The sequence below is a fragment of the Aythya fuligula genome, chromosome 27 (assembly GCF_009819795.1).
Source record: "Aythya fuligula isolate bAytFul2 chromosome 27, bAytFul2.pri, whole genome shotgun sequence".
Taxonomy (NCBI): domain Eukaryota; kingdom Metazoa; phylum Chordata; class Aves; order Anseriformes; family Anatidae; genus Aythya; species Aythya fuligula.
Genome location: NC_045585.1, coordinates 294,827 through 322,821, shown reverse-complemented (window position 1 = coordinate 322,821; position 27,995 = coordinate 294,827). Strand labels below are relative to the sequence as shown.

Here is a 27,995-nt window from a genome sequence, read left to right as displayed (position 1 = left end):
CTGAAGACCCACATCTCATCATAGCAACTGCCATCTGAAAAGACAACCCACAGACATCTGCCTGACACTTCCCGCTCAAAACACTTTAAATCTTGATTTATGTGGAAGAGGCATCATATACAATGTGTGTGTCTTAGACCAGTTTAGGCAGCCAAGGAGCAGACAAACTTGATATAAAGGCAATTCCATAGCACTGATGTGTGGCTGAGCAGTGTCCATGAAGTAACTTCTAGTAACCGAATTCCTAACAAAAATAAATCCCACAACCTTCAAGTTCACTTGGGAAGTTTCACTGAGCAGCATCTTTGAGTGACTCTAGTTACGAATATGAGCAACAACAAAGTGTTAATAGCAGGGAAATAGCCTCTGGTTTTGTAAAGCCTTAGGGTTGGGAGTTTGTCTACATTTTTGCCCTTTCTTTAGCAATCTGCAGCCAAAGTGAAATCTCTTGGGGCCCCTTGTCAGGATTGCTGCTTGGCGAAAACAGTCTGCAGGGGTAGTAGGCACACTGACAGTGTATTTGGAGATGTGAGCTGTCTTCTCAGGCAGAATTTAAAGACAAACACGCTTTGCATCACTCTACTTCTTCAGCAACATTTAAAAACAATAAGCTGAATATCACCTTGCCTTATCTCCACCCATTTAATGAACTTGGATGTTTTAGCTGGGGTCATCATACTAGATCCCTAATGTTAGCTGGATTACCAGTGATGTTCAGTGGCTACTTATGGCAAATTAGGAGCTGAAATGTCTCTCCGAGTACAAACACAGCATCTTCAGTCATCTGTCAGCTTTCAAGGTGTCTGAACAACCACTGATTTTAAGAGGAATTAAAGCCTGTAATTACTTGCGTGCCTAACTCACAGCACCAGTCTGAAAACTGCATAGACCAGTGGGCAACAGAAGGAAAGAAAAATGGTAAAAAGTCACCTAAAGCAAGAGCTGGGCTGGATTTGTATCTACAAGCTACAATGACAATCACTGATCTAAATCTCAATTAATCCTTTGACTGGGTCAGAGCTCTGAAAATACTTGGGTTTCTTCCTTGTGTCTTGTCTGAATCAAAATTTAGCATCAGCTGCAGCAGCTCAGAAAGGAGGGCTTTACGCTGCGCAGCATCTCAGAAGTATCTTAAGAATGACTGAGACATTTGGTTTATTCTGAAATGGAGACAGCAACCACGTTGTGAAGAAATACATATTAGGTATGATCAGAATCCCTTAGACAAGCACATCTTTTTCCATCTGCTTCCTGGAGGCTGTGTAACAGCTAGCAGATGCTCCCGAACTAGCATGATTCCAAGTGCATAATATTGTTTGGTATTTACTGACAATTACCTTGGGGGTCTTAAAGTTGAAATAGGGGTAAGTGTGAAAGAAGTGAATTTGGATGCTTGCTCAGTCCAGGGGGAAATACTTGAATTTGGGAGTATTTTGGAGTGAATGCCCTACGCTTAGGTCCTCACTATCCTGCCTCACTTAATAGGAGTGGAAAAAAATCCTTCAAAATCAGAGGTTTAAAAGGCATCAGCCATCTACCCTGCATGCCATTTAACACAGAAATGCTGATTTAACCTGCAAAATGGGCACAGTGTACCTAATGGCAGACTTCAAAACCTCCTTTTCCAGTGAGATTTCTGGCAGCAGGAAGAGTTTGGGTTTGCTTGGGTTTGTCACAGCTGGAGGGACCATGGCAGGGCAGAGTTTTGCTCTGCTAAGGGTGGCGAGCAGGTGCTACAAAATAAAGCTTTACCCCCACTTCTGCTACTTTGTGTCCGCACAGGTGCTTGCAGAAAAACCCTACTTGCTTTTTCCCCCTTTTGTTTTTGCTCTGGTTGCTTTGGAGATAAACCCCAGTTTTGGGGGTTTGCACAGCACAGGCGGCTCTTCTCCAATGTGCAGTGTGGCCAGGCTCTCCCTGCCACAAAGGGCCTCTCATCTCTGCCAGCCCTTCAAGATGCTGCTGGAATATAAATAATAACACCCCCCCCCCCCCCCCTTCCTGCCTGCTTTTGCGATGTCAGTATTTTCCCCTAGCCAGATGGCTCCTCGTGAACTTCTCATATTTTACATACAAGTCAAAAAAAAAAAAAAAAAAAAAAAAAGATTACAATATTGCAGTTGTGAAGAGCTGCTTGTTTTGCTAAACCAGCTGTTCAGATTATTTCTTTGGTTCAGGATTTTTAATTTTTCCCCCAGTGTGGGTTGTTTCTACTCAAATTCCTTAAAAAGGAAAAAAGGCCCAGAGAAGCCACAAAGCACAGGGAAAGGTCAAGAGCAGACAAAGGCGCCGCTGCGCTTCTGGAATACTCAATGCTTCTGTGCCTCCCCAAGCCCTTCCCACAGTGGCATGTGGCACACAGCAGGATGGGACCCCAGGAACAGAGGCTGAGCAGTGTTTTGGAGGTAACCCCCACCCTGTGCTGCAACATCTGCTTCCATGCTCATTTTTATTATTATTATTATTATTATTATTATATTTTTTATTTCCTCTTAAATCCCCATCTTGTGGGCGGTTTTGGATCCAGGCAAGATCCCACAGCTGTGGACAGGATGCTGGCCTGGCTGTGCTGACAGCACACAGCCCCGCGCTGTCCCAGAAACAGAAGGGCTCAGTGTGATGCGTGCATGGATGTGACACGGTATCACAGCCATTTTAAGGGTGAATCGACCTCTTTGAGCTGCGTGGTGAAGCCTGGAAAAGGTCCTCCAGGGCGTTCCGCACGGAGCTGGAGCCGATCATGGGAGCGTTTCCAAGCTGGCTGTTTGGGATGGGGCATCCTCTGGGAACCCAGGCGTGGTACTCGGGATGCGGCATCCTCCGGGAACGCAGTCCCGCTGCGCACACGGGACTTGTGCTCTCCTTTGGGAGCCTGCCGCCGGCCGCCCTCGGGGCTCCCCATCCTGCCTCCGCCCCCCTGCCGGAGCCGGGCTGCCCCTGGGGCCCGGGCACGGAGTCCGACCCTCGACGGCGGCGTCCTGCGGGATCCCGGCCGTGGCGCTGGGGTCGGGGCGCCCCCCGGCTTCCTCCCCCTCCCTCGCCCCGCCTCGCCCCGCCCGGCCCCGCCGAGGGGCGGCCCCACGCAGCGGCGGAGCGGCGCGGAGCGGGGCCGGGTGAGTGCGGGAGGGACGGGGCGGCCGCCATCCCGCTCCGTCCCCGTCCCCAGCGCAGGGGGAGGGTGCCCCGGAGGGCGGCCCCGCAGCCCCAGCCGCGGCGGGGCGGCTCCCCCCAGCCCGGGGGTGGCACTGCTACGTCCCGGACTTCGCTCTCTCTTTCGGAGCCCACTGCTCTTTGCGGGCTGGGAGGGAGCCGCGGGCGTCCGCAGGGCCCCGCACCTGGGCACGACGCCTCCACCACAGGCCCGTGGCTGCGACCGCCCCCAGCTCCTTCCTTGCGGCCCCCAAGGAGCCGCTGAGGGCTGCTGGCTTTGCTCGGGGGCCTGACCTGCCGCGCACGGGCGGGGTGTCCCCTGGCTCGTCCTCTGGCTCATCCCCTGGTTCGTCCCCGTGCTCGAAGCTCACCCGCAGTCTGGGCAGCATCGCCCGCTGGCATCTCTGCCACCTCTTACCGCTCACCTCCTTTCCCTTCGCAGGACGGAGCTGAACAATTGTGCTGGCGAACAATAGCAGCACTGGAAAACAATGGAGCTGCTGCACCTTCACGCTTAGCACGACCACTCAGAAGAAATCCCAGCTCGAAAACAGGGCCTGGGCCAGAGCTGTCCCTGCACCATCACTGCTGCACAAGCAAAGCACAGCCGGGATCTGCCAGAACAGGGTGAGACCATGCAGCCGCTGCCCAGCATGGAGTGAGACTCTCTTAGAGGCTCCCTGTGCCTACAAGGGAATTGTCACCTTCAGATACTGCTTTGCCTCTGATTGCATTGGGATCGATGGATGTGCTGTTGGGTGGGTTGAAACCCGCCCCATGATGCCCTGGGCAGGGTTTGGGCAGGAGAAGCATCCCCAGGGAGTGGGATATTCCCACAATCCCTCACACAGCTGGGGGAGGACTCAGCCATGCTGAAACCACTCTCCCACTCTGGAGCACCTGTGGCAGTGAGCTATGGGAGGGGGTCAAGAAAACAGTCCCAGAAAACAACCCTTCGTTGCAGGAGCAGGGCTGCACCATCTCTCTCCCACTGAAAAATGCAATAATTAATTATTTTTCTAATTCTGCCCCCCCCCCTTTTTTTTGGTGACTTTGAGCTGGGCATCTCTCCAGGAACTCTGCAAAATCAGGCATTCAATCCTGGTCTGCGCTGTGGAGCAGATGGGGCTGTGGGGATCAGGGATATGATCTTAGGAAGGTTATTTTTAGGGGGAGGAGGGGCATGTTTGGGTTTGAAAGCAATGCTGACAGCAACTGATGGGTCATATTTGAAGGCTAAGAGTGCTAAGTCCTCCTGCCACAGCAGCAGAGACCATTGATTTGATTAATTTAAAGTATTGATACAGCCCTTGGGCTGCTCTGTAAACTAGTGATGAAATCTCAGCCTGTGACAGACATGAAGGAAATGCATCAAAACGGGAAATTGATGCATGGAGATGCCTGGAAATTCTGACCATGCCAAGCTGCAAAGGTTGAGTAACCAGCTGGGCAATTTGCATGCTTCCAGCTATTTAATTCTGGTGATTTCCAGTGCTGCTAGGTTTGCCAAAGCCATAGCAGAAAATCTGTCAGTCGTTGTTTGGGGATCTCTGTTGGCTGCCATGCTGCTCCACGCACAGCCTGATGCTCTCAAGAGCCAAAAAAGGAAGAATCTGCCCTGTTTCTGGCTGCTCGGAAGGGGATGTGATAACGGAGGTGAAGGTGGTAGTGCTGGCTGGGCTGCAAGGTGGTAAACAGGAAACCCAGCTCCTCAGCGCCAGCATTCAGGGCACAAACCTGCTTTTTGGGGCTCCCCTTCTGCTTCAGAATGCCTGGATTTTACCTCAATAGGGTAAAATGGGTTTGGCTTCACCCCTTCTTATCAGCATGATACTAGAAGTGAAACTCCCTCCTGTTAGAGCAGGCTCCACCCCTTACACAGCTACAATGCAAAGGGGGTTTTTGGCCAATTTGATATTTTTGGCAACACTTTTGCATGACCCAAGCAAGCAGCCATGTAATTGAATCCTTCCTTAGTGGTAATTTCCACCCAGTCTTCATCTGGTTTCAGAGGATACCCATGAGCAAGACATCAACACCAGCCCATGTATCACAGCTGCCCGTGCTCTGCATAAACCCCAAATTTGGGTGTCATGCCGATGCTCTGCTGGTGCTGGGATTCATCAGTATTTCTGCAAAAGCAGGATGCAAAGTCCCCTCTCTATATAATTTTTAATATGTACATAGGGTTATTAAATTCTTTGCCTATTCCTGCTAAGACCAGTGAACAGTGTGGATGGGGAAAAGGCACTCTGGGCATGCATCTGCAGCTGGGCTTTGCCTTGAAACAGCTTGGGGCAGCACCACAACTCTTCAGAAGCTTTGTCAGGAAGTGCACAGCTTTGTCAGCTTTTCCGCTGTGAGGCATGAGCTCTGCAGGCGGGTTTCTCTTCTGCTTTCTGCAGGGAGGCTCGTCCTGCCCTTCCCCACGTTTCTGTCAGCTTAAATGTGGGCTTTGCTTTTGCAACCTCTTTTCTGCATTGAAGCACAAAGCAGAATATTTCTCCTGTTGCATACAGTTTAAATGCTATAAGCAAGCATACAGAGCTCTGTGGTACGAAGCAGGGATTGCTGCTGCACTTATGTTTTTGGGTTTAGTGCCTTCCTCTGACACAGGTTTTGCAATATGGTCTTGGTTGAGTCATTTATCTCTCTGGACATCATTGTGGTTTTTCTGCAGTAAAACGGTTTTGTTTCCTGGGGCTTTGGGAGTGTGCAGGGGCTGTGAAGTGCTGGGCAATGCAGGAAGTGGAGGAAACTGCAGTTTGTGCATCAAATGCTTTTTTTTTGCTTTCTGTATGAGGGAAGGGAGAGGAGTGCATGTAGAGACCTCAGTGACATTAGAGACTACCTGTACATGGATTTGCACAAACACACAGGAAAAAGCATGACCTGGAAAGCCTCTGCTCATGGACTAAAATCATCCCAAAGCTGCACTTCAAATTCTCTCAAGTGCTGTTTTTGCAAAGTGTTCCAAGCAAATGGGTGATCCTGAGTGTTTCACCCAAATCATTTGATTATGGTCTGCAGCACTTTAAAGGCCAGGCCACTTAACAGTCAGACAGCTGGGACAGTTTCTGAGTGTATGAGAGAGAGGGGGATATTTTGGCACTAGAGGGAATGCAAGAAAAGTCAATGAACATTGTATTAAAAAACAAGAGAGAAACCAATGCAGGAGCAAGGACACACTGCTTTTGAAAGTCAGCCAGCCTTTGTGTATGTTGCCTGATTTTGGATCCGGACCTACCTGTCAAGAGCTCCATAATAAAATTATAAAAAGAAATGGAGGAAAGCAGCAAATTCCACTTGTAACATTTCCACCCAGGTCTTGTATAGCTGTGACAGTCTGTGGATGGAGGCTGCTCGAAATGCAAATGTTAGAGTAAGCGTATCTCTGCCAGTATTAAATTTTCAGTGAGTTTACAATGGTTCTCACCTTATCTGATTTCCCCTCCTGCTGCCCTACCCAGCAGTTTAGGTGGAAGAGCAGCATTTAATTTTTCCCATGTCTGCAGCTGCTGCACCACAGCCTAAGAGCTCTTACAAATCCAAACAAATTTCTGTTTCCCATTTGCTATGAGTGCATATCAGAGGTGCAATAACACAGGCTGACACCGCTGCTTTTGTCTCTTTGCCATTCAGTTCTCATGAAAGAGGAGCGTGAGGATGGATTACGGCAGCTGCGAATACCTGGTCCCTTGTGGAAAAGACAAATACATCTCCAAGTAAGATGCTCAGTGGAGCTGTAATTCAAAAATATGTGTGATGCTGCTAGGTGGGCAGTTATTTGCAAAATTCCCAGGGGTTTTGCCTTTTAGGGAGAGTGGTCAACCCGGCTCAAATTGGTTGTTTCAGCTGTGTTGGCCTCACTTTCTGTTTTTTAACATGATTAGTCTGGATTTGGAAACAAAAAGACATTCCGGGGCAGGAAACAGCAATTTCTTTTTAAAACAAAAGTGCTAGAGAGGTTTATTAAAGTGATTTTTATTTTTTTTTCTTAGGAACATGTCCAGCTGTTCTAAAACCATTCAGTTTTGCTCAAACAGAATTTCTGCTGAAATATGCTTTGTGCTGAAGAAGTCTTGATCAGCTCTAGCTCAGTCATTGCTCTTCTATGCTTTGGTAAAGAAGCAATCAATTCCTAAGTTTCAAGTATGAGGTGATAGAGCATATGTGTGATATTTCCCTCTTTTTTCTTTCTCATAACTTCAAATCCTGGTGATTTGTGCTTCTTTTTACTGATCCAACGATACTGAGCACCCTTAAACTCAATCAGTCAGGCCAGTTAAATTAATGACTGTCTTATGCTATCAGTCACTGTTTCCCAGTGATACACAGCTGTACTTAAACATCCTGTTTTTGTTTTTAATTATTATTATTATCATCTTGTTAGCTTTATGTATCTGCAGCTGGAGCAGGCTCAGACTTTTAATTTGAACATGAGATTGGGGTCTGACATCAAAACTGATGGACTTGTGACAACTTGTGACTCCAGCATGACCCCAAGGCTTAGGATCTCCTAAATTTTACATTTTCAGCCTTGCTTTGTTTTCCACTGACTCCACTGAGGTTTTCTTATGTCTTTTTGTGAGCCTGGAGAAGGGCATGGTTATGTGGGAGCTTGTCCTCAAAACCATGGTTGCTGGTGGCCAGAGGGATGTGGTTGAACCCACAGCAGATATCCCCAATAAAGGAGTTCTAGAGGCAGTGAAATACCCAAATTTGCCCCAAATGAGGCCTTCACACCTGCTTTTCTCCTCCTTTTCTCGATATCTTTCATCTTTTTCTTGCAGAAATGAGCTGCTACTGCACTTGAAGACATACAACATCTACTACGAAGGGCAGAATTTGCAGCTGAGGCACCGGGAGGTAAGGAACTGGGGCCAGCACCAAGCAGGTGTGTATCTCTGGCAGGAGAGGCTCAATGGTGAAACGAGAATGTCTGGTTCGATTTGGATTTGCAAGGTCCAAGAACTGTGTGATAACAACATTCCTTGATACTTGCTTATATATGGGTACACCAGAGCAACTGAAGACCCAAATCCCATTACTCTCCCACAGAACCACAGAATGATTAAGGTTGGAAGGGACCCCTGGGTCCATGTGGGCCCACCCGGCTCCAGCAGGGCCACCCAGAGCCCTGCACCACGTCCAGCCAGGTGCGAAGACTCAGAGGAGGAGGCTCTGGCACCTCTCTGGGGACCTGTGCCAGGGTTCTGGCATCCTCCCAGCACGGATGCACTTTGTGATGCTCAGGGGGAGCCTTCTGGGCTTCAGTGTGTGCCCAGAGCAACTGGGCCTGGCACTGGGCACCACTGGAAGGAGCCTGGCTCTGTCCCCTCCACACCTTCCTGTGGGTACGGATGGACATAGACTCTCAAAGGACAGATGCTCCAGTCCTTCCACCAGCTTGGCTGCTGGTTCGCTGGACACTCTCCAGTGTGGCCATGCTCTCTTGCACTGGGGAGCCCAGAACTGGATAAAGTTCTCAAGGTGTGGCCTCCCCAGAGCTGAGCAGAGGAGCAGGATCACCTCCCTTGACCTGCTAGTGACACTTTGCCTACTGCAGCCCAGGGCACTGTTAGCTTCTGTTGTGGTCAGGGCATGTTGCTGGCTCGTGTTGAACTTGGTGTCCTCCAGGATCCCAGTGCCTTCTCTGCAGCGCTGCTTTCCAGCTGGGTGCTCCCAGCTTGCCCTGGTGTCTCTGGTTGTTCCTCCCCAGGCTGGTTGTTCCTCCCCAGGGGCAGGACGTTTCACTTCCCCTTGGTGAACCTCGGCAGGTTCCTTCAGGCCATTTCTCCAGCCTCTGTGGGTCCCCCTTGGCAGCAGCACAGCCCCCTGGTGCATTAACCACTCCTCCCACTGTGGGACCAGCTGTGGACTTGCTGAGGGCACATTCTGCCCTGTCATGCAGCTCATTCTCGAAGCTGTTGAACAGGATGGGACCCACGACTGACCCCTGGGGTACACTGCTGGTGACTGGCCTCCAACTGGGACCGCTGACCACCACCCTCTGGTCTCTTTATAACCCACCTCCCATACAGTTCACACTGTTCCTCCCCAGTGCATCTTTTAGGATTTGTATGGGTGGCAAGAGTGATGCCCATCTCTCTGCTCTGTGCAGGAGGAAGGTGAGCTCATCGTTGAGGGGCTGCTGAACATCTCATGGGGTTTGCGGCGGCCCATCCGCCTGCAGATGCAGGATGACAACCAGCGCATCCGCCCGCCACCCTCCTCCTCCTCCTGGCACTCGGGCTGCAACCTGGGAGCGCATGGGTGAGTGCAGGAAAAGGAGTGGCCCCAGGTTGTGCTTTGCAGCCATTGCCTGGATGCAATCACAGTTACCATCTCTGAAAGGATTTGGTCACACGGTAACAGTTGGGTGGCTGTAATGAAGGAGGACATCATTTATCCTAATGAAGATGAGACCTGAGGGCTGTTAATACTTGCTTTTCATCCACGTAGCCCAATGTGTTCAGCAATCAGACTGTGGTGGCCAAGGTGGTCTTTCGCAGGCTGTGTTCAGTCATTGCTTTATGCAGGAAAACTCCTTGTATTCCAACATGCAATGCCCAGAGAGGGCAGGTCCCAGTAAAGTAACTGGGTTTCAGTCTGTAAGGACCCCTATTGCAAATCAAGAAGACCCCTTTGCCATCAAGAAGATCCTTCCAAAATAGCCTCAGTTTTAACTGTAATACAAAACAAGATTAATGCTGAATTTTGATCTGGACACAAGTAATTTCTCCAGGACAGTGATTTTTGAGCTGTGCTCTGCAGACACCCGTGGGACCCTGGGCTGCATCATGGTCACTTAAGAAGTGACTAAGAGCAGCATGTCTGTGGGTTTTTCTGCATGCTTTTCACTCATCACTTAGACATCTACAAATGGAAAAAAAATGTGCAGGATCCAGGATTTTTAGTGGAAATATACTGTGCAGAGACCCTGCAGGAGGTTAGCAGGTGCTTTGCAATGTGCCAGATCTGTAAGAAGGGGTTGACTGCACTGCTGGACCTGTCCTGCTCTAAACATCAGCCTGGTGTAGTTAGGTGCACCCAGTCTCCTCACTGCCCCCAGTTTTGGGGATGCTCTGGTCTGGCTGAGGGGCAAAGCCATGAGAAGGGCAAGTTGAAACTGCAAAGCTGGTGGGAAAACCGCATTCTCCAGTTGTGGATGGATTCATGGAGTATTTTACCTTCCCTCCTGACAACATAGCAGCATGAGGCTTGGAGGGCAAATTATTATGGTTTTAATTCCTTTGCAACTGCCTGGTAATGATGCACCTCCTTTTTTTTTTTTTTTTTTTTTTTTTTTTTTTTTTTTTTTTTTTTTTTTTTTCCAAGGTTGGTGCTGAAGCCCAGCACCTTGCCGGACATCCAGGTTACAGATGTGGATGCCACAATGAACACGGAGGGCACCATCAGCAGCACTGGTGAGACAGAGATGGATTTGGCTGCACCACTGTGAGCAGTGCCATGCTCTGCACCAGCTTCCTTACATTCCAGTTGTATCTGTAAAAGTATAAAATTGGCTCTTTTTTTGGTAGCAATCAGTGTCCCTGCCTCCCTAAGTTAGCTCAAGCCATTTCCTAAGTGCTTATATTTAATCGCAGTGACTCTTCCTAAGACTTTGCTCAGGGAAATGTCCATGGTGGACGTGTTGGAGAGGAGTGTGGAAAGAAATAGGGGGATAAAGAAAAAGGCCTATTGGGATTGTAGGGAAAAGGATGTTGCTGCTTCCCCTTCCTGGCAGTTCTGCTTTTATGGAGGAATAATAGGTGCTGTTGTGAAGTACTGTTACCATGGGGAAGTCAACATTTCTGCAAAGTTTTTTCCCTCCCCATCGCGTTGCTGCATGCACCGAGGTTAGGTACTAGGGCTATTCCTCTGCCTGCCCCTGCACTTCCTTAATCCCACCGGGACCCAGATTCCTCACCCTGGCACCAGCTTCGCTATTTTTTTTTTGCAAGCCCAGCAGTGAATGGGAAACCAGGATTCCCACCAGAAAAACCTGCCTTACACCTTTTCTCATTCAATCAGGGCATTTTGCACATTTTGCACGTTCCTTGCTTTTTTTTTTTTTTTTTTTTTTTTAATGCTGTTAAGGAAAGGCACCCTGGAGGCTGATAAGAGCTGGATAATTCTTTTGGTTTTGGGCTTTGCTGTTCATCCCCTTCCCAGTCGGGAAGGAACTGGGCCCTTGCATTGCTCACAGATCTGTGAAACTCCTTGCTCAGCCCTCTGTCCTCCTGCTTCCTCTTCCTCATTTTGATCTTCCCATGCATGACTCTTTTGTGGTTTTTTTTTTTGCCCTAGAGACGTGTTACAGATTGGTGGGCGATAACTGCAACACACTGATATATAGAAATAACCCCGGCACTATTTTGGCTGGGCATATGACGTGAATCATATGCCAATGCACAGAAAGAAGTCTTTATTTTATTTTCTCCAAAAGTCTGCAAAATCAGTGCATAATGTGTGTGCATGGCTCCTTGTGAGTGCTTAGTCACTGGCATGCATCTGGAACAAGAGATTTTCTTGGGGCAGACATGCTTTGAATTAAAACATCAGCTTGAGCTGGAGAGGTTCATTAAAAATGGATGAACGGCGAGTTTATAATAATCTGGACCCAGGCCAGTCTTCATGCTGAGATCTGAAGCATTGGCCTCATTTTCCCGCTCTCATTAAGGGAAAAGAAAAAAAAAAGTTAAATTATGAAAAAGCGAGTAAGGTGCTCAAGTTCCCAGGAGATGAAGTTTTATCCAGGTAGCAGCATGGATGTATGCAGTAATTGTGAATTAACAGCCTCCTTTGTGGGAAAGTAAACCAGTGGTCTGGGCTGATGGAAGTCCAGGGCAAGAGATCAGGGAAGGTTGTTTGTTTATGTGTTTGGGGTATTGTGGCTTGCACCAAAGCAGAGCAAAGAAGTGATTTCTGCCCCAGCCACCCTACTGTCACTGGCAAACGTCTGTCCATCCATACCTTTAACCCCATCCTGGGTTTTCCAGGTGCTGCGAGGCTGCAGCCAGAGGAGCCGCCACAGCTGCTGCGGACACGGAGCGATGTGGGCGTGCGTCGCCGGGGCAGTGCCCGCACCCCCAGCGAGCAGCGGCGCATCCGCCGCCACCGCTTCTCCATCAACGGGCACTTCTACAACCACAAGGCGAGCCCTGGCTCCTGCCCCTGGCACTGGGGTGGGGTGGGGATGGGTGGTGGAAGCTGTTCTGGGGGAAAAGGATGGGGGTTTTGGTGCTCATGGGGGTGAAATGAATGTTGTGCCCCTTAGACATCAGTGTTCACACCGGCATACGGCTCCATCACCAATGTCCGGATAAACAGCACGATGACGACCCCACAGGTCCTCAAGCTGCTGCTCAACAAATTCAAGGCAAGTTGGGGTGATCCTTGGGCTGCTCTGCACTAGATGTAACAGGGAGCTTAGTTTCCATAGATATAAAATGTAATGGAAGAACAAAATGATGTTTATTTTCTTGGCTTGAAAAAAATCAAGATGTAATGCTTCTTTACATCTGTGCTCAGATCGAGAACTCAGCGGAGGAGTTCGCGCTGTACATTGTCCACACCAGCGGAGGTGAGGCTGCAGGAAGGGCCCAGCACTGGGATGACCAAGCCTGCTGGTGGCTTTGGTGGTGTAAACTGGTGCTTTTTTCATTGCAGAAAAGCAGAAGCTGAGGGCCACTGATTACCCCCTGATCGCCCGCATCCTGCAGGGCCCCTGTGAGCAGGTCTCCAAGGTATTCCTCATGGAGAAGGACCAGGTGGAGGAAGTCACCTATGATGTGAGTTTTACATTGTGGCAAGCTTTCTGCTATTGGATGGCCCTGGTGGTTGTACATTCTGTTAACTCAGGGTGAGCATCCCCAAAAGGACTGGGGTGCAAAAGTTGCTTTGCAGAAACCGCAGCCCCTCTGCATGCATCCTTTACTTCCCGTATCTGGGTGCAGGAGCACACATGCTCCTGGTTGTCTAAAGCATCGCAGGTAACCAAGGGGCTGCTTTCTAAAATGCTGTTAGCTTTGCAGAGCTTCCTGCCAGCATAGCCCTGTTCTGTACCATTCATTTGCATGACGGAGGAGAAAGCCTCCCAGTTCCTTCCACCCATCTGCAATGTTTTGTGCCACTTTTAAAGCTTTCTCATGCAGAAAACCTTGTTCTGTGCTTAAAGAACAACTGAGAGCAAAGGGACCCCACTGTAATTGTGAAGATGTATTAACGTCAGTGGGAAATGTTGCAATCAAGGCTGGCACAATTCCTGTGTTTCCATCACTTGACATTATAGAAGGATGGAGCGCACTCTATCATTTTCAAAGTGGCAAAAATTCCCTGGAAACAGTTAAATTCAGAGCTCGAAATCTCTCTGTGTGCTTAAAAAAAGGACACAAGTATCTAGGAAAAAATGCTGAGCAGGAGACTGTAACTCCTGTCTGCAGGGGGATACAAAACTGCCCACCTTTTGCATGGACACCAGCATCTGCTGTGCCTCCATCTGTCTCCTGACTTTTCAGCCCTTCCAAATCTGCCTGCTACACATCTTTTAGCACAATTGATTTATTTTTTTTTTCCAGCTGAGGGAAGTGCTGCTTACGGGAAGCAGCTCTGCTGTGCCATCTGCTGGCTTGCTCGTGCCCCTGCTGTGGCTTTGTTCCTAAATGAGGGCACAGCTGAGGTGATTTTGGGCTTAAATAGCACTTAATGAACTGTTGGGCGATGCGCATGACACTCCCAGGATGTGAAGGCTTCCGGTCTTGGTTGAAAAAATTAGGTGGACATTTATCTGCACATCTCTCCTCTGTAGGTGGCTCAGTACATCAAATTTGAGATGCCTGTCCTCAGGAGCTTCATTCAGAAGCTGGAGGAGGAGGAAGATCGTGAAGTGAAGAAGCTGATGCACAAGTATGCACGCACGTATTTAGCATCTCACCGCTGAGTGCTGGCACATCAAGGGAAGATGCTGAGCTTATAGGACACGGGAGGGGAGGGGGTGGGAGGGCTCAGCTGCAGGAATTAGATGCTGAAGATTCATTTGTACAGCCTTGCAAGGCAGGCATCCCTAATGCATACATGAGACATTGCTTTTTTGTGTTATCCAGGGCTTTCTTAGTAATTTGGATTAAGAGCCCATCTTGCTGCTTCTGCTGTTAAAAACCTTGGTGTGGAGCCACAAGTCCTCCCACCAGCACAAAACCCCTTCCCTGCCCAGCTGCTGAAAATACTGCACTGGAGCCTGTCCCTATGGTAGCCCCTAGGTCAGAGTTTGTCAGCAGTCTGTGCACATCCCATGAGATGCTCTGGGCTCCTTTCCAGTGATGAATTTATCCTAACCTCAAAATTTCTGACCTCTGATCAAGCAGACACAGTGAGGAGCTTGGAAACATTGAGCATTTCTGCAAGGCTCTGCTCTCTTTGCTTTTTCCTTTGCCTTTCCAGATACTCCATCCTCCGGCTGATGATCGAACAAAGGCTGGAAGAGATCTCTGAAGGGCCAGCAAGGCTGTGAAGCAGTTTGCAGCACTGTACCCTGCTTACAATGCAAGAGGTTTGAATGAAGGACATCCTGTACTGAACCCTAAGTGATCATTGCTGTGGGAGTGGACCTACCTGCCTGGACTGCTCCGTCTTCGAGCCAACCCAGCCTTCTGCGTCAGGCAGAGCAGTTCAGGCAGCTTCAATGCATCTATTGCCATGTCTGGATGTCACCCAAAAAATTCAAGCTCATGGGGTGCCGGCACACTCAGGGTAGCCCCGTCCCATGCATGGGACTTGGCAGCTTCTTTGCAGCATCCTCAAACAGCTCCTTCTCTGCAAATGCTTTTTCTGCTCCTTTCTGTACATGGAGAGCCAGGTGCAGGGCCAGAAGCAGCACAATTGGCTTCATCTGAAACCTCAAATGCCTGTAAACCCCAGCTAAAAAAAAGAAGAGATTCAGGAGAAGGGCAAAGCCACTGAATATGGGGACGAGAGGGGCTGCAAGTGTTCAAGAGCAATAACTTCAGCTCTGTTTGGCGATGCTCTCTTCCATGGTTCACATGCGCAGTGCCTGGAGGAGGCCAAATAGCACAAATAATTCCTCTCAGACCTTTTTTTTTTTTTTTAAAGCACATTTCTATTGCAATAATTCACAGGTGATGGGAAGCTTTTGTACATCCCTAAAGGACCTCTGAGAATTGCTTTCTTCTGCTTTTGCCATTGAAAGCAAAATGAGATTGAATGTTGGACTTACAGTGAAAGAGTAATTCTGCTGTGTTTCTCCCTTAAACCTGCATCTCGTTGCCTAACCCTCCCCCTCTTTCTAATTTGCACTAATTTTACTGTGGGATTTAAAAAAAGAAACAACACACCTGATGTCAAACCTCTCTGGTAGATATAACATGCCAAATACCGCTCGCAGGAGCCACTCATGGTAATGAGCTGCTCCTGAGGGATGCTGTAAGGAAACTGGAGCAGCACAGGAACAGATCATCTGTGAACTCTCCTCATCTCATTCTTTTGGCAAGATTTTGCATGTTTGTGCATTGCTGGTGTTGAAATTGAGTCTGGGGGATGTTTCTCCTTGTGTGTGAGGATGGTGAGAATGGCAGGAGGGGGGAGAGACAAAAAGAGGTTTGTTTTGCAAGGCAAATGCCTCTCTCCTTCAACGCTATACCAGCAATATCAATTTTATACCTCGATGTGAACTAAAACTCTGATTTTGTCCCTTAGGTTTTTTATATCTTTATATCTTTGTAACTTTTTTTAATGGTACCTTTTAAACCTTTAACATACAAAAAGTATTGTCCAGTGACAAAAGCGTTTCATGTATTTGGAGGACAACTGTGGCATTGCTTCATTTATTAACAAGAAAAAAAAGTCTGTAGCAACTTAATACCATGTGGAAGCACATGAGTTAGAACTTGTTTTGTTCAAAATAAAGCACTTTGTGGATAGAAACGCTACTGAGAAATAGGCTTTTTGCATGAGCTGGTTTTTCCTAGATGCTATGAGAGAGAAAAGCAAAACTCTGCCAGCATGAGGGCTAAGGTGTTTCCTAAGGAGAAGCATCCTGTGCTGCAGACTTGGAGACTCACAACCCAGTCACCAGGGGATTTTTGTGAGAATTTGCTGCTGTGAGGTTTATCCGGCACTTAAGCAGACTGTTCATCTCCATGCATCATGGAGATGCATGCTTGATCCTCTAGGTATTTCTCTTCCAGAAAGTAAAAGTCATGTCTGGAAGGAAACTTGTGCATTGATTGGGTTTGTTTTAAACCCACTGAATTTTTCAACCAGATGCATTTTTTTTTTTTCTCCTCCATGAGGCTGAGCTTGCTGGAAGCCACTGTCTCATGTTAGCCAGCTCAGTGCAATTTATCCCTCCCCATGCAGGAGGGGAAACGTGTGACGTTGGCCCTTGTTGTCGATGTTTTATCAGCTGGAAAAAGTCCAGTGTGAGTCTAGCCCCGCGTGTGCAGACGGGAAGAGGCAGTTCCAGCGCGACCACGGCTGCACGGTAAGGGCAGCTCATAGCCATGTGGCATGGCAGAGCGGGATAAGAGGATAAGATGTAGTGTGGATGGAGCAGTTAAAACAGCAGGTTTGCAGCATGCACCAGAGCTGGGAGTCAGGATGGGGAGAGCAGCCCAGGGAGGCATTGCACCCTGCCTGGGCACTTCATCACCAGGGTTTTCTCTGGGATTTGATCCATGAATGTGGATGCTGCAGGGAAAAAGGGGAGGGAATTTGGAAGGGAAAAAGTAATCTTAATTTTTGTGGGGCTTTGCTGCTCAGGTTTGCTGTATTTCCAGCTTCGCTGCTCCAGTAGCGGTGATGCAGCTGCAAACATCTGGAATGGCGACATGTACCTATCCAGGCTTTCTTTAAAGCAAAAAAAAAAATCTCGTATTATGATCTTTGGAGGAGCAGGTCCTCTTAACAGTGGCAAAGTTGGTAAATTTTACTAATTAAGCCCTTCTTTTGGAAGTTCTGTGTTTGCACTGCCTCCCATGTGTCAGGCTTGGGGGTGGGGGAGTCACGCCTGGCACCTTCTACCGGGTGAAATGCTGACGCAGGGATGCACTGCCGCCTTTCATTCAGCCAAGGCACCCAACCACGGGGCTCTGCCTTTTCAAAAGGCTTTTGTCAACATGGCTCAGTGATGGCTCAGCAGCTTCGGCACAATCAGCCTGTTTGCTCAGCCAGAGGGGCAGTGGGGAGTACGGGGGAGTCCTCACCATGCTGCCATGCTGCTTTTTGCTGGGTCACAAAAATGAAGGTGCAGCTTCTCTCAGGAACTCAGGAGCATTTGCATCACGTGTTGGCATCGCAGGAGGTTGTGCCACAACAGCAGTGCCAACCCTCCATGCTAACTTTGTATGTATTAAATATGCTGCCTACGGTAAATAGGTTAAATAACGTGATAAATATGTTAAATATATCAAATATATTTGATGTCCCTGCCCATGGTGGTACGGTTGGAGTAGATGACCTTTAATGCACTTTCCAACCCAAACCAATCTATGGTTCTTTGACTATATCAACTACATAAAATACATCAACTATGTCAACTATATCAACTACATAAAATACTTGAAACATATTGAATATATCAAATACAAAATCAAATACATTAGTGTAGTGTAGTATAATATAACACAATACAATGTAAGAAAATATAAGATGTATCACGTGGCCTGATCTGGGTGTGAGCTAGACGGCTGCATGCACAGTGCACACAAGTAGGATGCCGGTGCTCACCATCACTCCTTGCACCCTTCTGCAGGTCGTGCAGGATGAGGCCCCGCGATGCCTGGTGCTGGGTGGTGGTGCTGCTGCTCGCCCTCTTCAGTGATGCTGCCAGTGGCCGCCGTGGAGCTGGAGGAAGAGCTGGGGGGCGTGGAGGAGGCGGTGGTGGTGGGGGGCTGCGTGGGGGCTTTCGCGCTGTCTCCCATGGTGGCGGCACCCCCAGCCGTGGCTCTAAGATGGCAGGGGCCATCGTGGCTGGTGCTGCCGCAGGGTATGGCATGGGGCTCCTTGGGCGCCCGCGGCCATCCCGTCTTGGCCACGGCCCCCCGGCTGCCCGGCAGCCTCCGCTGGTGGGGGGGTTTCATGCCCCGGTTTGGCCAGAGATGGGGGCCAAGCGGGGACCCCCCAGCCGAGCCCCCGGGGAACAGCGCAGTGGCATTGTCCCCACACTGCTGCTGGCAAATGCCATCTGCTTTGTCAGTCACAGGATGCAGTTCTGAACATCAGTGTGGGGAGGGGGCATGGGCACCTGGATGACCCCCACTGACCTGAAGCTGTGGAGATTTACTGGTGCATGACTGTGCTGGGAGGTGGGATGGGGCTTGGGGGGAGATGGGAGGATGCTGCTGTCTTGGTTTCCCCCACTGGCATGACGGGACCCTCTGTGAGCAGCTGGAGCCAAGCAGCCATCACCACATTCGTGGCCACCTTGCAGCCAAATGGATCCTGCAAACCTATCAAGCATACAATCAAATCAAGCCCTGCAAGGAAGTGTCAATACTTGCACCTGGATGGTGGCAGGCACCACTGGATCCGCCCCACCAGACATGGTGCTTGGGATCTGGTTTGGCACTGAACGGCTTTGCAAAAAGATGCTCCTTCCTCCCCAGAAAAGAGCACAGAGACTCGATGGGGACATGGGGCTCCAAAATGATCCCCTCTGACTTGCAATAAAGTTTGGCCTAGAGACTGCCTCTTGCTCCATTTTGCAGTATTGGGGCATACCTTCTTGCACTGCAGATTTGCTTGTGTCATGGGGAGTCTTAAACCAAATCCATCATATTTAGTACCATCTGCAGCCTGGGAAGCCTGCACTGCTAAGGGACATTGCAGAGAGGGTGACACTCGGGGTGATCACGTTGCCTGGGGACTAACTCCTGTCACATCTCTCCAGCATCAATATGATCAAATCTGTCTCAGTCTTTAGCATCCCCTGTCCAAAGCATAGGCAGCAGTGGGATTGTCCCTTCCCTGGGGTGTAGGGGCTCCCTGCTCCAGGATTTGCCCTTCGTGGATGTTTTGGGTTTGCTTTTCCTCCAGGCCTTTCCAGCAGAGAAACTGATGCAAATCCTCTCTGATGTCCTTCTGGGAAAAGAGGGATCCTTTTTCCCTGGGTCCTGCATTTTTGTCTCTATTTTATGTCTTGTGTGGTTAAACCTCTCCAAAAACCTGGTTGAGCTGCAGCAGCTGAGCAACCACTGCAAGCAAAGAGGAACCAAGCAAACTATTGGGGATCCCCCCAAAAATCAATGGGGCAGCCTCATCTTCCTGCAAGTAAGGACAAATATTGCTGAGCCTGGTTTTCTCATTTAAATGGTGCTGAGTATGGTTTTTTGTCACCTCTTCTCTGGCTTAAGACACAGCCTGGGTAAACTTTTAGGTGAACAAGCACAGCTGTTCCTGTAATGCACTGGGGGTTGGTTGGTTGTTTTTAGTGTGCTTAGGTGAAGTAAGTGATAAGCCTGAATTTACATCTTCCAACCCATGTTTTGCATCCCAACCTGCCCAGGCTAGATGGCAGGCCCATACCATGAACAGCCTCCACTCAGCCATCTGACTTGCAGCCTGAATTCAGAGATTCCACAGCTTCATGCAGTCCCACCTTGTTCTAGCTTTCTCCCTCCAGAGGGTATGCAATACATAGGGACATGCACCACCCCTCTCCCCAACCACCTTTTTATGAAAGCAATTGCAGGTGAGGTAAGGGCATTTTCATTTATTTTGCTCTGAAATAACAACTCCTGAGACATCAGAGCTGCCTTGGGAGGTGTATTTGGGAACAAGAGCATTGCAAAAACATCTCCAGGGCTGCTGTTTGGAGCAGGGGCACAGCTCTGACAGGAGATGGAGCTGTCGTCTGCTTGGCAATGAGTGTCTGGCAGTGATGCATGTCCTGCACATCCCTCCTCCAGCTCTGTGCCAACTGTTCAGCTGTAACATCACTTGCACTAAAACCACACTTTTTAGAGGGCTTTTTTTTTTTTTGGTAGAAAAAAAGTGTGGTGTTGTTTAGCTTGCATATGGAATGCTTATTTGTCAAGTGAGGGTTTTACCTTGCTAAAGAGATTTCAAAGAGAGCAGAAAAAAACCTACCCCTAAACTATTGCATTTGCACTTTATTTCTCCTTTATCAGCATGGCAAATCAGAAACACTTTCTGTTTGTTTGGCAGACAAGCTCCATGAACACTGCAGGATTTGCAGTATTTAGCCAATTAATTCAGTGCTGTGTGAGCACAGTGGGTGGAAATAGTTTTTTTGATCCTCCTCCAAGCATTGCCAAAGTCAGTGTTTCCACCTGCCTTGCTGGGGATGGAGCAACTTCATGTACTTTGAGTGAAGTGCAGGAAAAAGTCTGGCTTCTGGGGGGCTGGAAATAACCATTTTGTGTTGCTGTGTGCTGAGGTCACACCTTCCCTTAGTGGAACTTGGGAATGACTCAACTTACCATGCAGATGTTGCTAGCCCCAATATCAGTATACTCATCTTGAAAATGTGTTCTTTCTTTTATATATTCCCCTTCCCTTCCCTTCCCTTCCCTTCCCTTCCCTTCCCTTCCCTTCCCTTCCCTTCCCTTCCCTTCCCTTCCCTTCCCTTCCCTTCCCTTCCCTTCCCTTCCCTTCCCTTCCCTTCCCTTCCCTTCCCTTCCCTTCCCTTCCCCTATTTCCTTTCTCTTCCTTCCTTCCTTCCTTCCTTCCTTCCTTCCTTCCTTCCTTCCTTCCTTCCTTCCTTCCTTCCTTCCTTCCTTCCTTCCTTCCTTCCTTCCTTCTTCTCTCCTTCTCTTTCTCTTTCTCTTTCTCTCTTTCTCTCACTCTTTCATTTTGTTTTAAATGCTGAGCTTAGCTGCAGTTTGCTGGAACAGGATCTGGATCCTCTACGCCCAATCCCACAGAACCATGCCTTCACTGCCACCATTTTATATCTATTTGAAGTTGCTCTTGTTTCTCAGCTTGCAATATGTTAATTAATAAGAAAGTTTAATAATGCTTCCCCAGCGTGCAGAGAACAACCATGCAGGCCATTCCTTGGCCATCTGCAAAGACATTTTCTCCACTTCCCCTTGGGGAAGCATCCTGCAACATCTGTCTGGAGACAGAGGGGACGAGCTGCTCCTGTGCACCTTGCACTTGGAGCAATGAGAAATCCTACCCAGGGCCACAAGTAGGGCTGGGGCAGCTAAAGTGGAGTGCTTTGGGGTGCTGCATCTCTTTGCACCCATAAAATGACCTGGGAGGATTCTAAGATATTCAACTGCAATTATTCAACTGCAATTATTTAGGATAACCAACCTGCTGAAGTCTGGATTTGGCTGCCAGCTGGGTTGCTTTCACCACTGAATTGGTGCAGGAGAAAAGCTGAGTAGCAGTCCCAGGGAAGCTTAGGGAAGAGCCAGCAAAGTCATAGGGGCTTTTTATTCCCCAGATCCTCCTCTTCATCACTATTTTTTTGCATTGTTCTGGAACAGCAAGGATGCAATGTGTGAGATCTTGACTTTCTTTATTCCCCCTCATTTTGGTAACTAGCTCCAAATAAGAAAATTTGCTCATTTCCTGCTGCCATCTATTTTTTCATCCCACTCCCCATTTGGGGCTCCTTACCGACAGCCAGAGATAATGTGGTTACACCCAGTAGCTAATTTCAAGGAAGAAAAAACTTTTCCTCTTTCCAGATACCTATGGGAGCTCTCGATCCCTGTTAATGAATTTTTGTGGTTTCATTCTCAGAGCAGGCTGCTTGCACTCAGAAATAATAATCTATTTAGTGCTGAATATTTTTTCCCCCACCAAAACTACGAAAAAGAGTTACTTCGGGGGTTTACTTGGAGCACTGCTTGAAGATCAAATCCTTTAGTGTCCTTGTGGGAAGGGGGTTTTTGCAGTACAATTAATAGCATTCTGCATGGGCTCAAACCAAACCAGTCCAAGCTGAAAACAAAAGCACCATCACGCTGAGGTGCCCAAACCCTTCAGTTCATTTAATTGCAATCTTTAAGCTTCGCTACATTCCAAGTGGCCCAAAAGTTGTGCTGTTTTTTGAACTATGGGAGATTCCAACTTCTGGCAGCAGTAAGTATGGTTTGAGGCTTCATGTGAAGTTGTTCAGGATTATCTCCACTGAAACAGCAAACATGAAAGCTCTTTTATTGGACAAGCAGAGGGAGGAATACAAGGTTCGAATGGGGAGAAGATATCCTGGTCCACAGCTGTTGCTCTGGCTTTATTAGAAAATGTTTGTTGGATGGTACTGAAGCCAGTTGTGGAAGCAGGGAAGGAGAGGTTAACTCAGATTGTGGTTTCTGGGTTAAATTCAGTGTTAAAGGGGAATAACATGCCCACGTGATGGGAGGCAGGGTCAGAAAGGGTAAAAAAAAGCTGCTTCTATCTGCAGCACTTCCCCCACAGAATGCTTCAGAGAGAGAAAGTGGGCAAGAAGCAGGGAAAAGGAGAAGAAAATTGGGAAAACAGGTGATGAGACCAGGATGTCACCAAAGCCCTGGGATGGGGCATGGGATCTCAAGATGGCCAGAGCTAAAACTGCAAGGAGGCATTTGCACGAAGGAAGCTGACTTGCACCTTCGCTTCACCTGTTTTAATTTGCACCAGACGTCGAACACTTAGAAAAGTACTGGAAGGTAAAATGCAGTGCATGCGCTGTTACAAATGTACAAAACAGTTGCGTATCACAAAGTACGTGTTACCTCCATGTCCTGCTTTTGCAGTGAATATCCCAAAAGATTTTGTTGCTCTGTGTTTATGTATATCTCCACTTAGCTTACATTGATGCGAAAATCATTTAGAAAGGTTTGATATCGTCAACAGTGGCGTTCAGTGCCAAAATACATGATATATATCAGATCTATGCAGTGTAAGTAGCTTGACAAGTGTAACTTTACATATGCTACAGGCTATATACAAATCAGCATCAACCAAAGCACAAGAAGCAATAGTTATAGCTGCCGTTGCCATGGCAGCTGTACCATGAGTGTGTCAAACAAATTATTTGTGAAAGGTGGTTTTCCAGCAACGCCAGTTCCTCAGGGTTCATTTTATCAATGCTGCTTGCTGTATCAGTCCAGTTTAGCTGATTTAAATCCCTCCCTGTGTGATTGATCCCTCTGGGAATCCCTTTGGATATATTTTAGCATCCTTTGAGTTACAGTGCTGATGGCAAATGATGACCATGTTCTCAAGGCTGACCTGCGCAAGATGCATTCAACACCCATAGCACTGGGAGAAAAGCATTTTCTCGGGCTGTAATATTGCAGGTGTTACTTTTGGGGGCTTTCCTTGGGCATTCAGGCATTCACACTTGCCACCTTTGGGCAGGCTACAAAAGGCAGCAAGGCTCAGCTGAAAGCAAAGTGGTGTGGGGTGATATTCCAAACCCAGCCCTGGTGGGACTTGGAAAGCAGCTGTGACTTCAGCCTTGCTATTCCAAACCCACTTTTTTTGGGGGGTGGTGTGCTGCTGCAAGAGGTATTTGCAGCATGCCAGCTGCAGCATTGATATGTTCCTATGTACATGGTGAGGGTGGTTTGGGGGGATTAAAGGGTTAAAACTACACCCAGCAGCCCAGGGTCTAGCTTGGAGCACCCCAAAACCCATAAAACTCCTTAGAATGAAAGAGTGCTGAGCATTCATGCTCAGGGTTGCAATACTGGCATGTCCCAGGGAAAGGTGTTTTGGTGTTGTTGTTGCTAAGCGGATTAGGTAAAACCCTGCTTCTTAGCAAAGAGGATTTTTAGAAATGCTCTTGCAGGGATGACGAAGGCTGGGCAAGCCCATCTCTGTTGGGCCCATTACTCTTGGGGTGACCCCAAAGAGGAGGAGGAGGTGGTGAAGACCTGCTATTTTGGGCATCTTACTCCATCTGGGCAGCTGTCCTGTCACAACCAGGACAGGGCAAAATTTGCTCGTGGTTGCCCAAGTCAGAGCCTGTAGGGAGGCAGTGGGGGACATCAGTACCCACTCGCCTTGACAGCTCTTCACCAAAGGTGGAAAAAGTGAGAACAGGGCAGGGCAAACCCCTTGGATGGGCTCAGGGACACGAAGACATCTTACTGTTACATGGCCAGGGTGCAACACCCTATCAGTGTATGGCAAAGAGGGTAGCAAGCAGGAGGAGGAGGGCGAGCCAAGCATCGGCCGGGTGCAGCCGGATGCCCGAGGCCAGGCGGTACTCGCGGTACTGCTGCACGCACATCTCACGTATCACTTTTGTCACCACCTTGGTCTCCATCTCCGTCTCTGTTTGGTTTGCCCCTGGGCCAGCCTCCGAGCCGTTCTTCTTGGCAGCGGGGCCAATGTTGTACTCAGTCACTGTGATGTTGAAACAGTCAGCAACGAACGCGTCCTGTGACACAGGGCTGGTGTAATCCCGGTAGAAAACCCGGTTGGGATAACGCGCTGAGTTCTCGTTCCACCACCTGTACTCGTCTGGGCTGTCGAAGTGGTAATGCATCCCTGACATGACGCGCCCCATGGCGTAGCCCCCCAAGCCCCCCACCACGGCACCTGCTGCTGCTGCCCCAGCCACATGCTTGAAGTTGGTCTTCGGGGGTTTCCATGGCTTTTGGTGGTGATAGTTTCCTCCGCTGGATGGGTTGTATCCCCAGCCGGGGTTCTGGGGGTACCCTGGGTTATGGGGGTACCCCGGGTTGTGGGGATACCCCGGGTTGTGGGGATAACCAGGATTCTGGGGGTAGCCAGGCTGGCGGGGGTAGCTGGGCTGGCGGTGGCTCCCAGTGCCCCAGCCACCCCCACTGGGTTTGCCTTTACCCTTCTTGGAGAGGGCAACGTCAGTGCAGGCACCAAGGAGCAGGGCCACCAGCCAGCAGGTGACGAGGAGCCTGGCCATGGCTGCAGGTACAAGGACAAGCAGTGTGTTAGGGGCAGGACACAGAGACCCCCAGCTGTTGTCTGCACCATTTGTAAGCATGACAGGCTTTAGGCTTGCTTGCATCCAAATCATGCATCATATAAAACACACATCATCCCCTTTAATCTAGCTACAGAATGAACAGTTTGAGCTTAAATGCCCGTTTACCCTCCTCTCCCTCCCCGCAAACCCCTATATCTCTACCTTCCCTTGCTTGGAACCTCCTGTACAGCTTCCCATAAGCCACAAGGGCCAGCTCTGCTGCTAACAGCAATTCTAAGTAGTGGAAAAAAAGAATTCTGGGGAAAATGCTTAACCAGACCTAAGGGTTACACTCAGCCCCTCCCTGGAGGTTTTCTGCAAAAGAATGAAATTCACTGTGTTTTGCCCAAGTCCCTCTTTATGCACAACAGACCTTAACTGAAAACCAGCTGGTGGTGTCTTTCTGGTTAATGTGTTTGCAAAGCTGTTTACTCAGCATTTTGCTGCTGGCATCCCAGGGGCATACAGGATGCCAGGAGGCCCTTACACTTACAGTAACTGGTGGGAGGAAGAAATGCCACTTTAATGAGCTGTTATCTCCCTGTGAAACAGTGAAGGAGTCATAAACACCAGGTCTATGCCTTTGGGAAACACCTCCTGAACCGAAAAACCCCTTCAGGTGCTGCATGCAGTACAAAGGAGCATCAAGTTACTGCAATCCTCATGATCAGTAAGAGTGTCCAGTAATACAAAAGGGTGGACAACACGCTGGGCATGCTTTCTGGCTCATCTTGCAGCAAGAAGCAACTGCATTTTAGATCTTGAGTGTGTTTTTTTTTGCAGGCATTAATGGTCACAACTAAATCTAAAGACAAGTTTAATGCAGATAACAGATGGCTCTTGTGAGATATCGCTTTTAACAGAGCAAACACCCACAACAATTTCCTCTTGAAGCCAGTACTCTTTCCTTTTGTATATCAGCTAAGGTTTTATGCTCCATGAAAAAGGACACTAATCTCTCTCTCTCTCTATCCAGGTAGTAATGCCCTTTTACCCCACAGAAAATTCTGGCCTGAGACAATCTAGGAAATCTTGAATTGGGGAACTTTAACAACAGCGTTTTGGTTGGGATCATTAGCAAGAGTCTTAAATAACAGAACAGGGAGGATGCAGTGAGCTGACTCCTTTGATGAGGAGAAAATTCAGTCTTGGCAGCTGTTTTTCACCAGGTTTGCTGCTTTCCCAGTCCCACAGTACCCACTTGGGAGCAAAGATGAGATCAGCTAGTTTAAAAATAGCCAGAAGACATATCAAAAAATTTGGATGGGCGAATGCTCCCTTGGGATCTCAAAGAAGGATTTGGAAAATAGGGAAAAAAAGAAAAAGCAGCAAGCTGGCAGCTCGTTTTAAGACATGTGACTTCCTGAAGCAAGTTGCAAGGGGTGGAAAAATAACCCTAAGACACAGCCTTGATGAAAACAGGTTTTGGGAAAGCCCCAAACGATATTCCAGCCCGGCAGTACCGACCTGATCCCCTAATTGTGCTTCAGCTCTGACAAACCCGGGCGGGGGAAGGGGGGTTTGGTTGCGTTTGCACAGCTAACTACTGAGCTCCTCAGGTGGCTGAGCTTCTCCCTTAATAAACACAATTAAAACCCTGCAAGAGATAGGGAATGTGGATGCACTTACCTGGGGGTGAGGTGTCTGGTCTCAGTAGCTGCTTTCTCTGGTTCAGAGATAATATTTATGATGTGACTGATCTGAGAAGCCTTGAATGGAGATGATTGATTAATTCAGGTGATTTATGGCACTCAGGGAGGGGTAGAAGCAGGGTTTTATGTCTGCACCCGTGTCTACAACCACGGTGCCAGCATGGCAGAATGGAAGGGGAAAATGGAGGTTGCAAAGAATGACTGCAAACAGCAATTACATGTGTGGGAGTGCGCAGCTGTGTGGGGGGGCTGTCAGATGCAGCTTTGGCCCTGGGGAGAAAATCCAGTACTCCCTGCCAAAATCACCACAGGCCAGGCCTTGCTACAGTGCCCTGGGCACAGATGGGGGTAAAGGAGAAAAGAGAGGAGGTGGAGAAGGGGAAGGGCAAAGTGGAAGCGCAGTGGGGTGGAGAGGAAGACGCTCGGTTTGTGCTTCACACCGAGCCCCCTCTGCAATGCTGGGAATTGCTGACTGCTGGTGGCACTGGGACGCCAAAAACAGGGCTGGGGGAGGTGTAAGGCATGACAGCTGCTTCCTGATAATAGCATCCCTATCTTTAAGAAATCCCACCTTTTTCTGCCCTCCCCCCCCCCCCCAGCATCAGGGAAGCACAATTTTGCACCACTGGGCCCCAGGCTCCCACAACACCGGGTGAATAAAACACTGGGGGTCGAGCGGGGGGGGGGGGGGGGCGGGAGGGGAGGGGAGGGGAGCGACAACATTTTCCCACCAGAATCAGCCCGGAATCGGAATAAACAAGTAGCAGCAAGCAGCAGAGCTCTTCTAAGGCTGGCAGTCTCCTTCGGAGCTGGAAATGCCTATTTTAGGCAGCAAAGGGAGAGCAGCCCTCATCCCCTAAAGCGATTCAGCCGTCAACATCGTGCAGAGCCCAGCGCTGACCATTGCCCCGGCTGCCCCCCTGCCTCTGCCCGGCTTCGTGCCCCCCAGAATCCCTTCCCCGGCACTCACCACCGCCTGCTCGGCTCAGGATGATCCAGCACCGGCCGCAGAGACGGGGGAAGGAATAAATAGCGAGAGGGAGGAGCCGGCTGCTGAGCACAAGCTGCACAGCCTGGCCTGCATCCTACTTCCCCTCGGAGATTGCAGCGTTTTGGGTTCTTCCCTATCTCTCCCGGCGTGTACAAGCAATGCAAGAGGCAAAACTGGAAAATTGCAGCGCTTGGCTGGTTTATTCAAGAGTTGTTTGTATTCAGTGATATTCAAGAGTTGTTTGTATTTGGGATTTGGGGCCTGGTTA

General features: G+C 49.0%; 2 protein-coding genes across 4 annotated transcripts; one reads left to right on the top strand and one right to left on the bottom strand.

Moving 5' to 3' along the window:
• The first annotated feature begins 2,385 nt into the window (after nt 1-2,385).
• On the top strand, nt 2,386-16,096 carry RASSF2 (Ras association domain family member 2). 2 transcript variants are annotated; one of them, XM_032204134.1, is made up of 12 exons: nt 2,386-2,405; nt 3,593-3,777; nt 6,793-6,875; nt 7,944-8,019; nt 9,275-9,426; nt 10,492-10,580; nt 12,156-12,310; nt 12,434-12,535; nt 12,688-12,739; nt 12,826-12,947; nt 13,964-14,061; nt 14,596-16,096. In XM_032204134.1, exons 3-12 carry the CDS (start codon nt 6,817-6,819, stop codon nt 14,663-14,665), a joined length of 975 nt encoding a protein of 324 aa, XP_032060025.1. In that variant the 5' UTR covers nt 2,386-2,405; nt 3,593-3,777; nt 6,793-6,816; the 3' UTR covers nt 14,666-16,096. The 2 variants fall into 2 exon arrangements, with proteins under 2 accessions (XP_032060025.1, XP_032060024.1); XM_032204133.1 differs by lacking the exon at nt 2,386-2,405 and adding an exon at nt 3,075-3,113.
• Nucleotides 16,097-22,279: 6,183 nt separating this feature from the next.
• On the bottom strand, nt 22,280-27,995 carry PRNP (prion protein). 2 transcript variants are annotated; one of them, XM_032204047.1, is made up of 3 exons: nt 27,707-27,994; nt 26,714-26,793; nt 22,280-25,023 (listed from the first exon to the last, which is right to left on the bottom strand). In XM_032204047.1, the coding sequence occupies exon 3, from the start codon at nt 25,019-25,021 to the stop codon at nt 24,254-24,256; it is 768 nt and encodes a 255-aa protein (XP_032059938.1). In that variant the 5' UTR covers nt 25,022-25,023; nt 26,714-26,793; nt 27,707-27,994; the 3' UTR covers nt 22,280-24,253. The 2 variants fall into 2 exon arrangements, with proteins under 2 accessions (XP_032059938.1, XP_032059939.1); XM_032204048.1 differs by lacking the exon at nt 26,714-26,793 and having other exon boundaries at nt 27,707-27,995.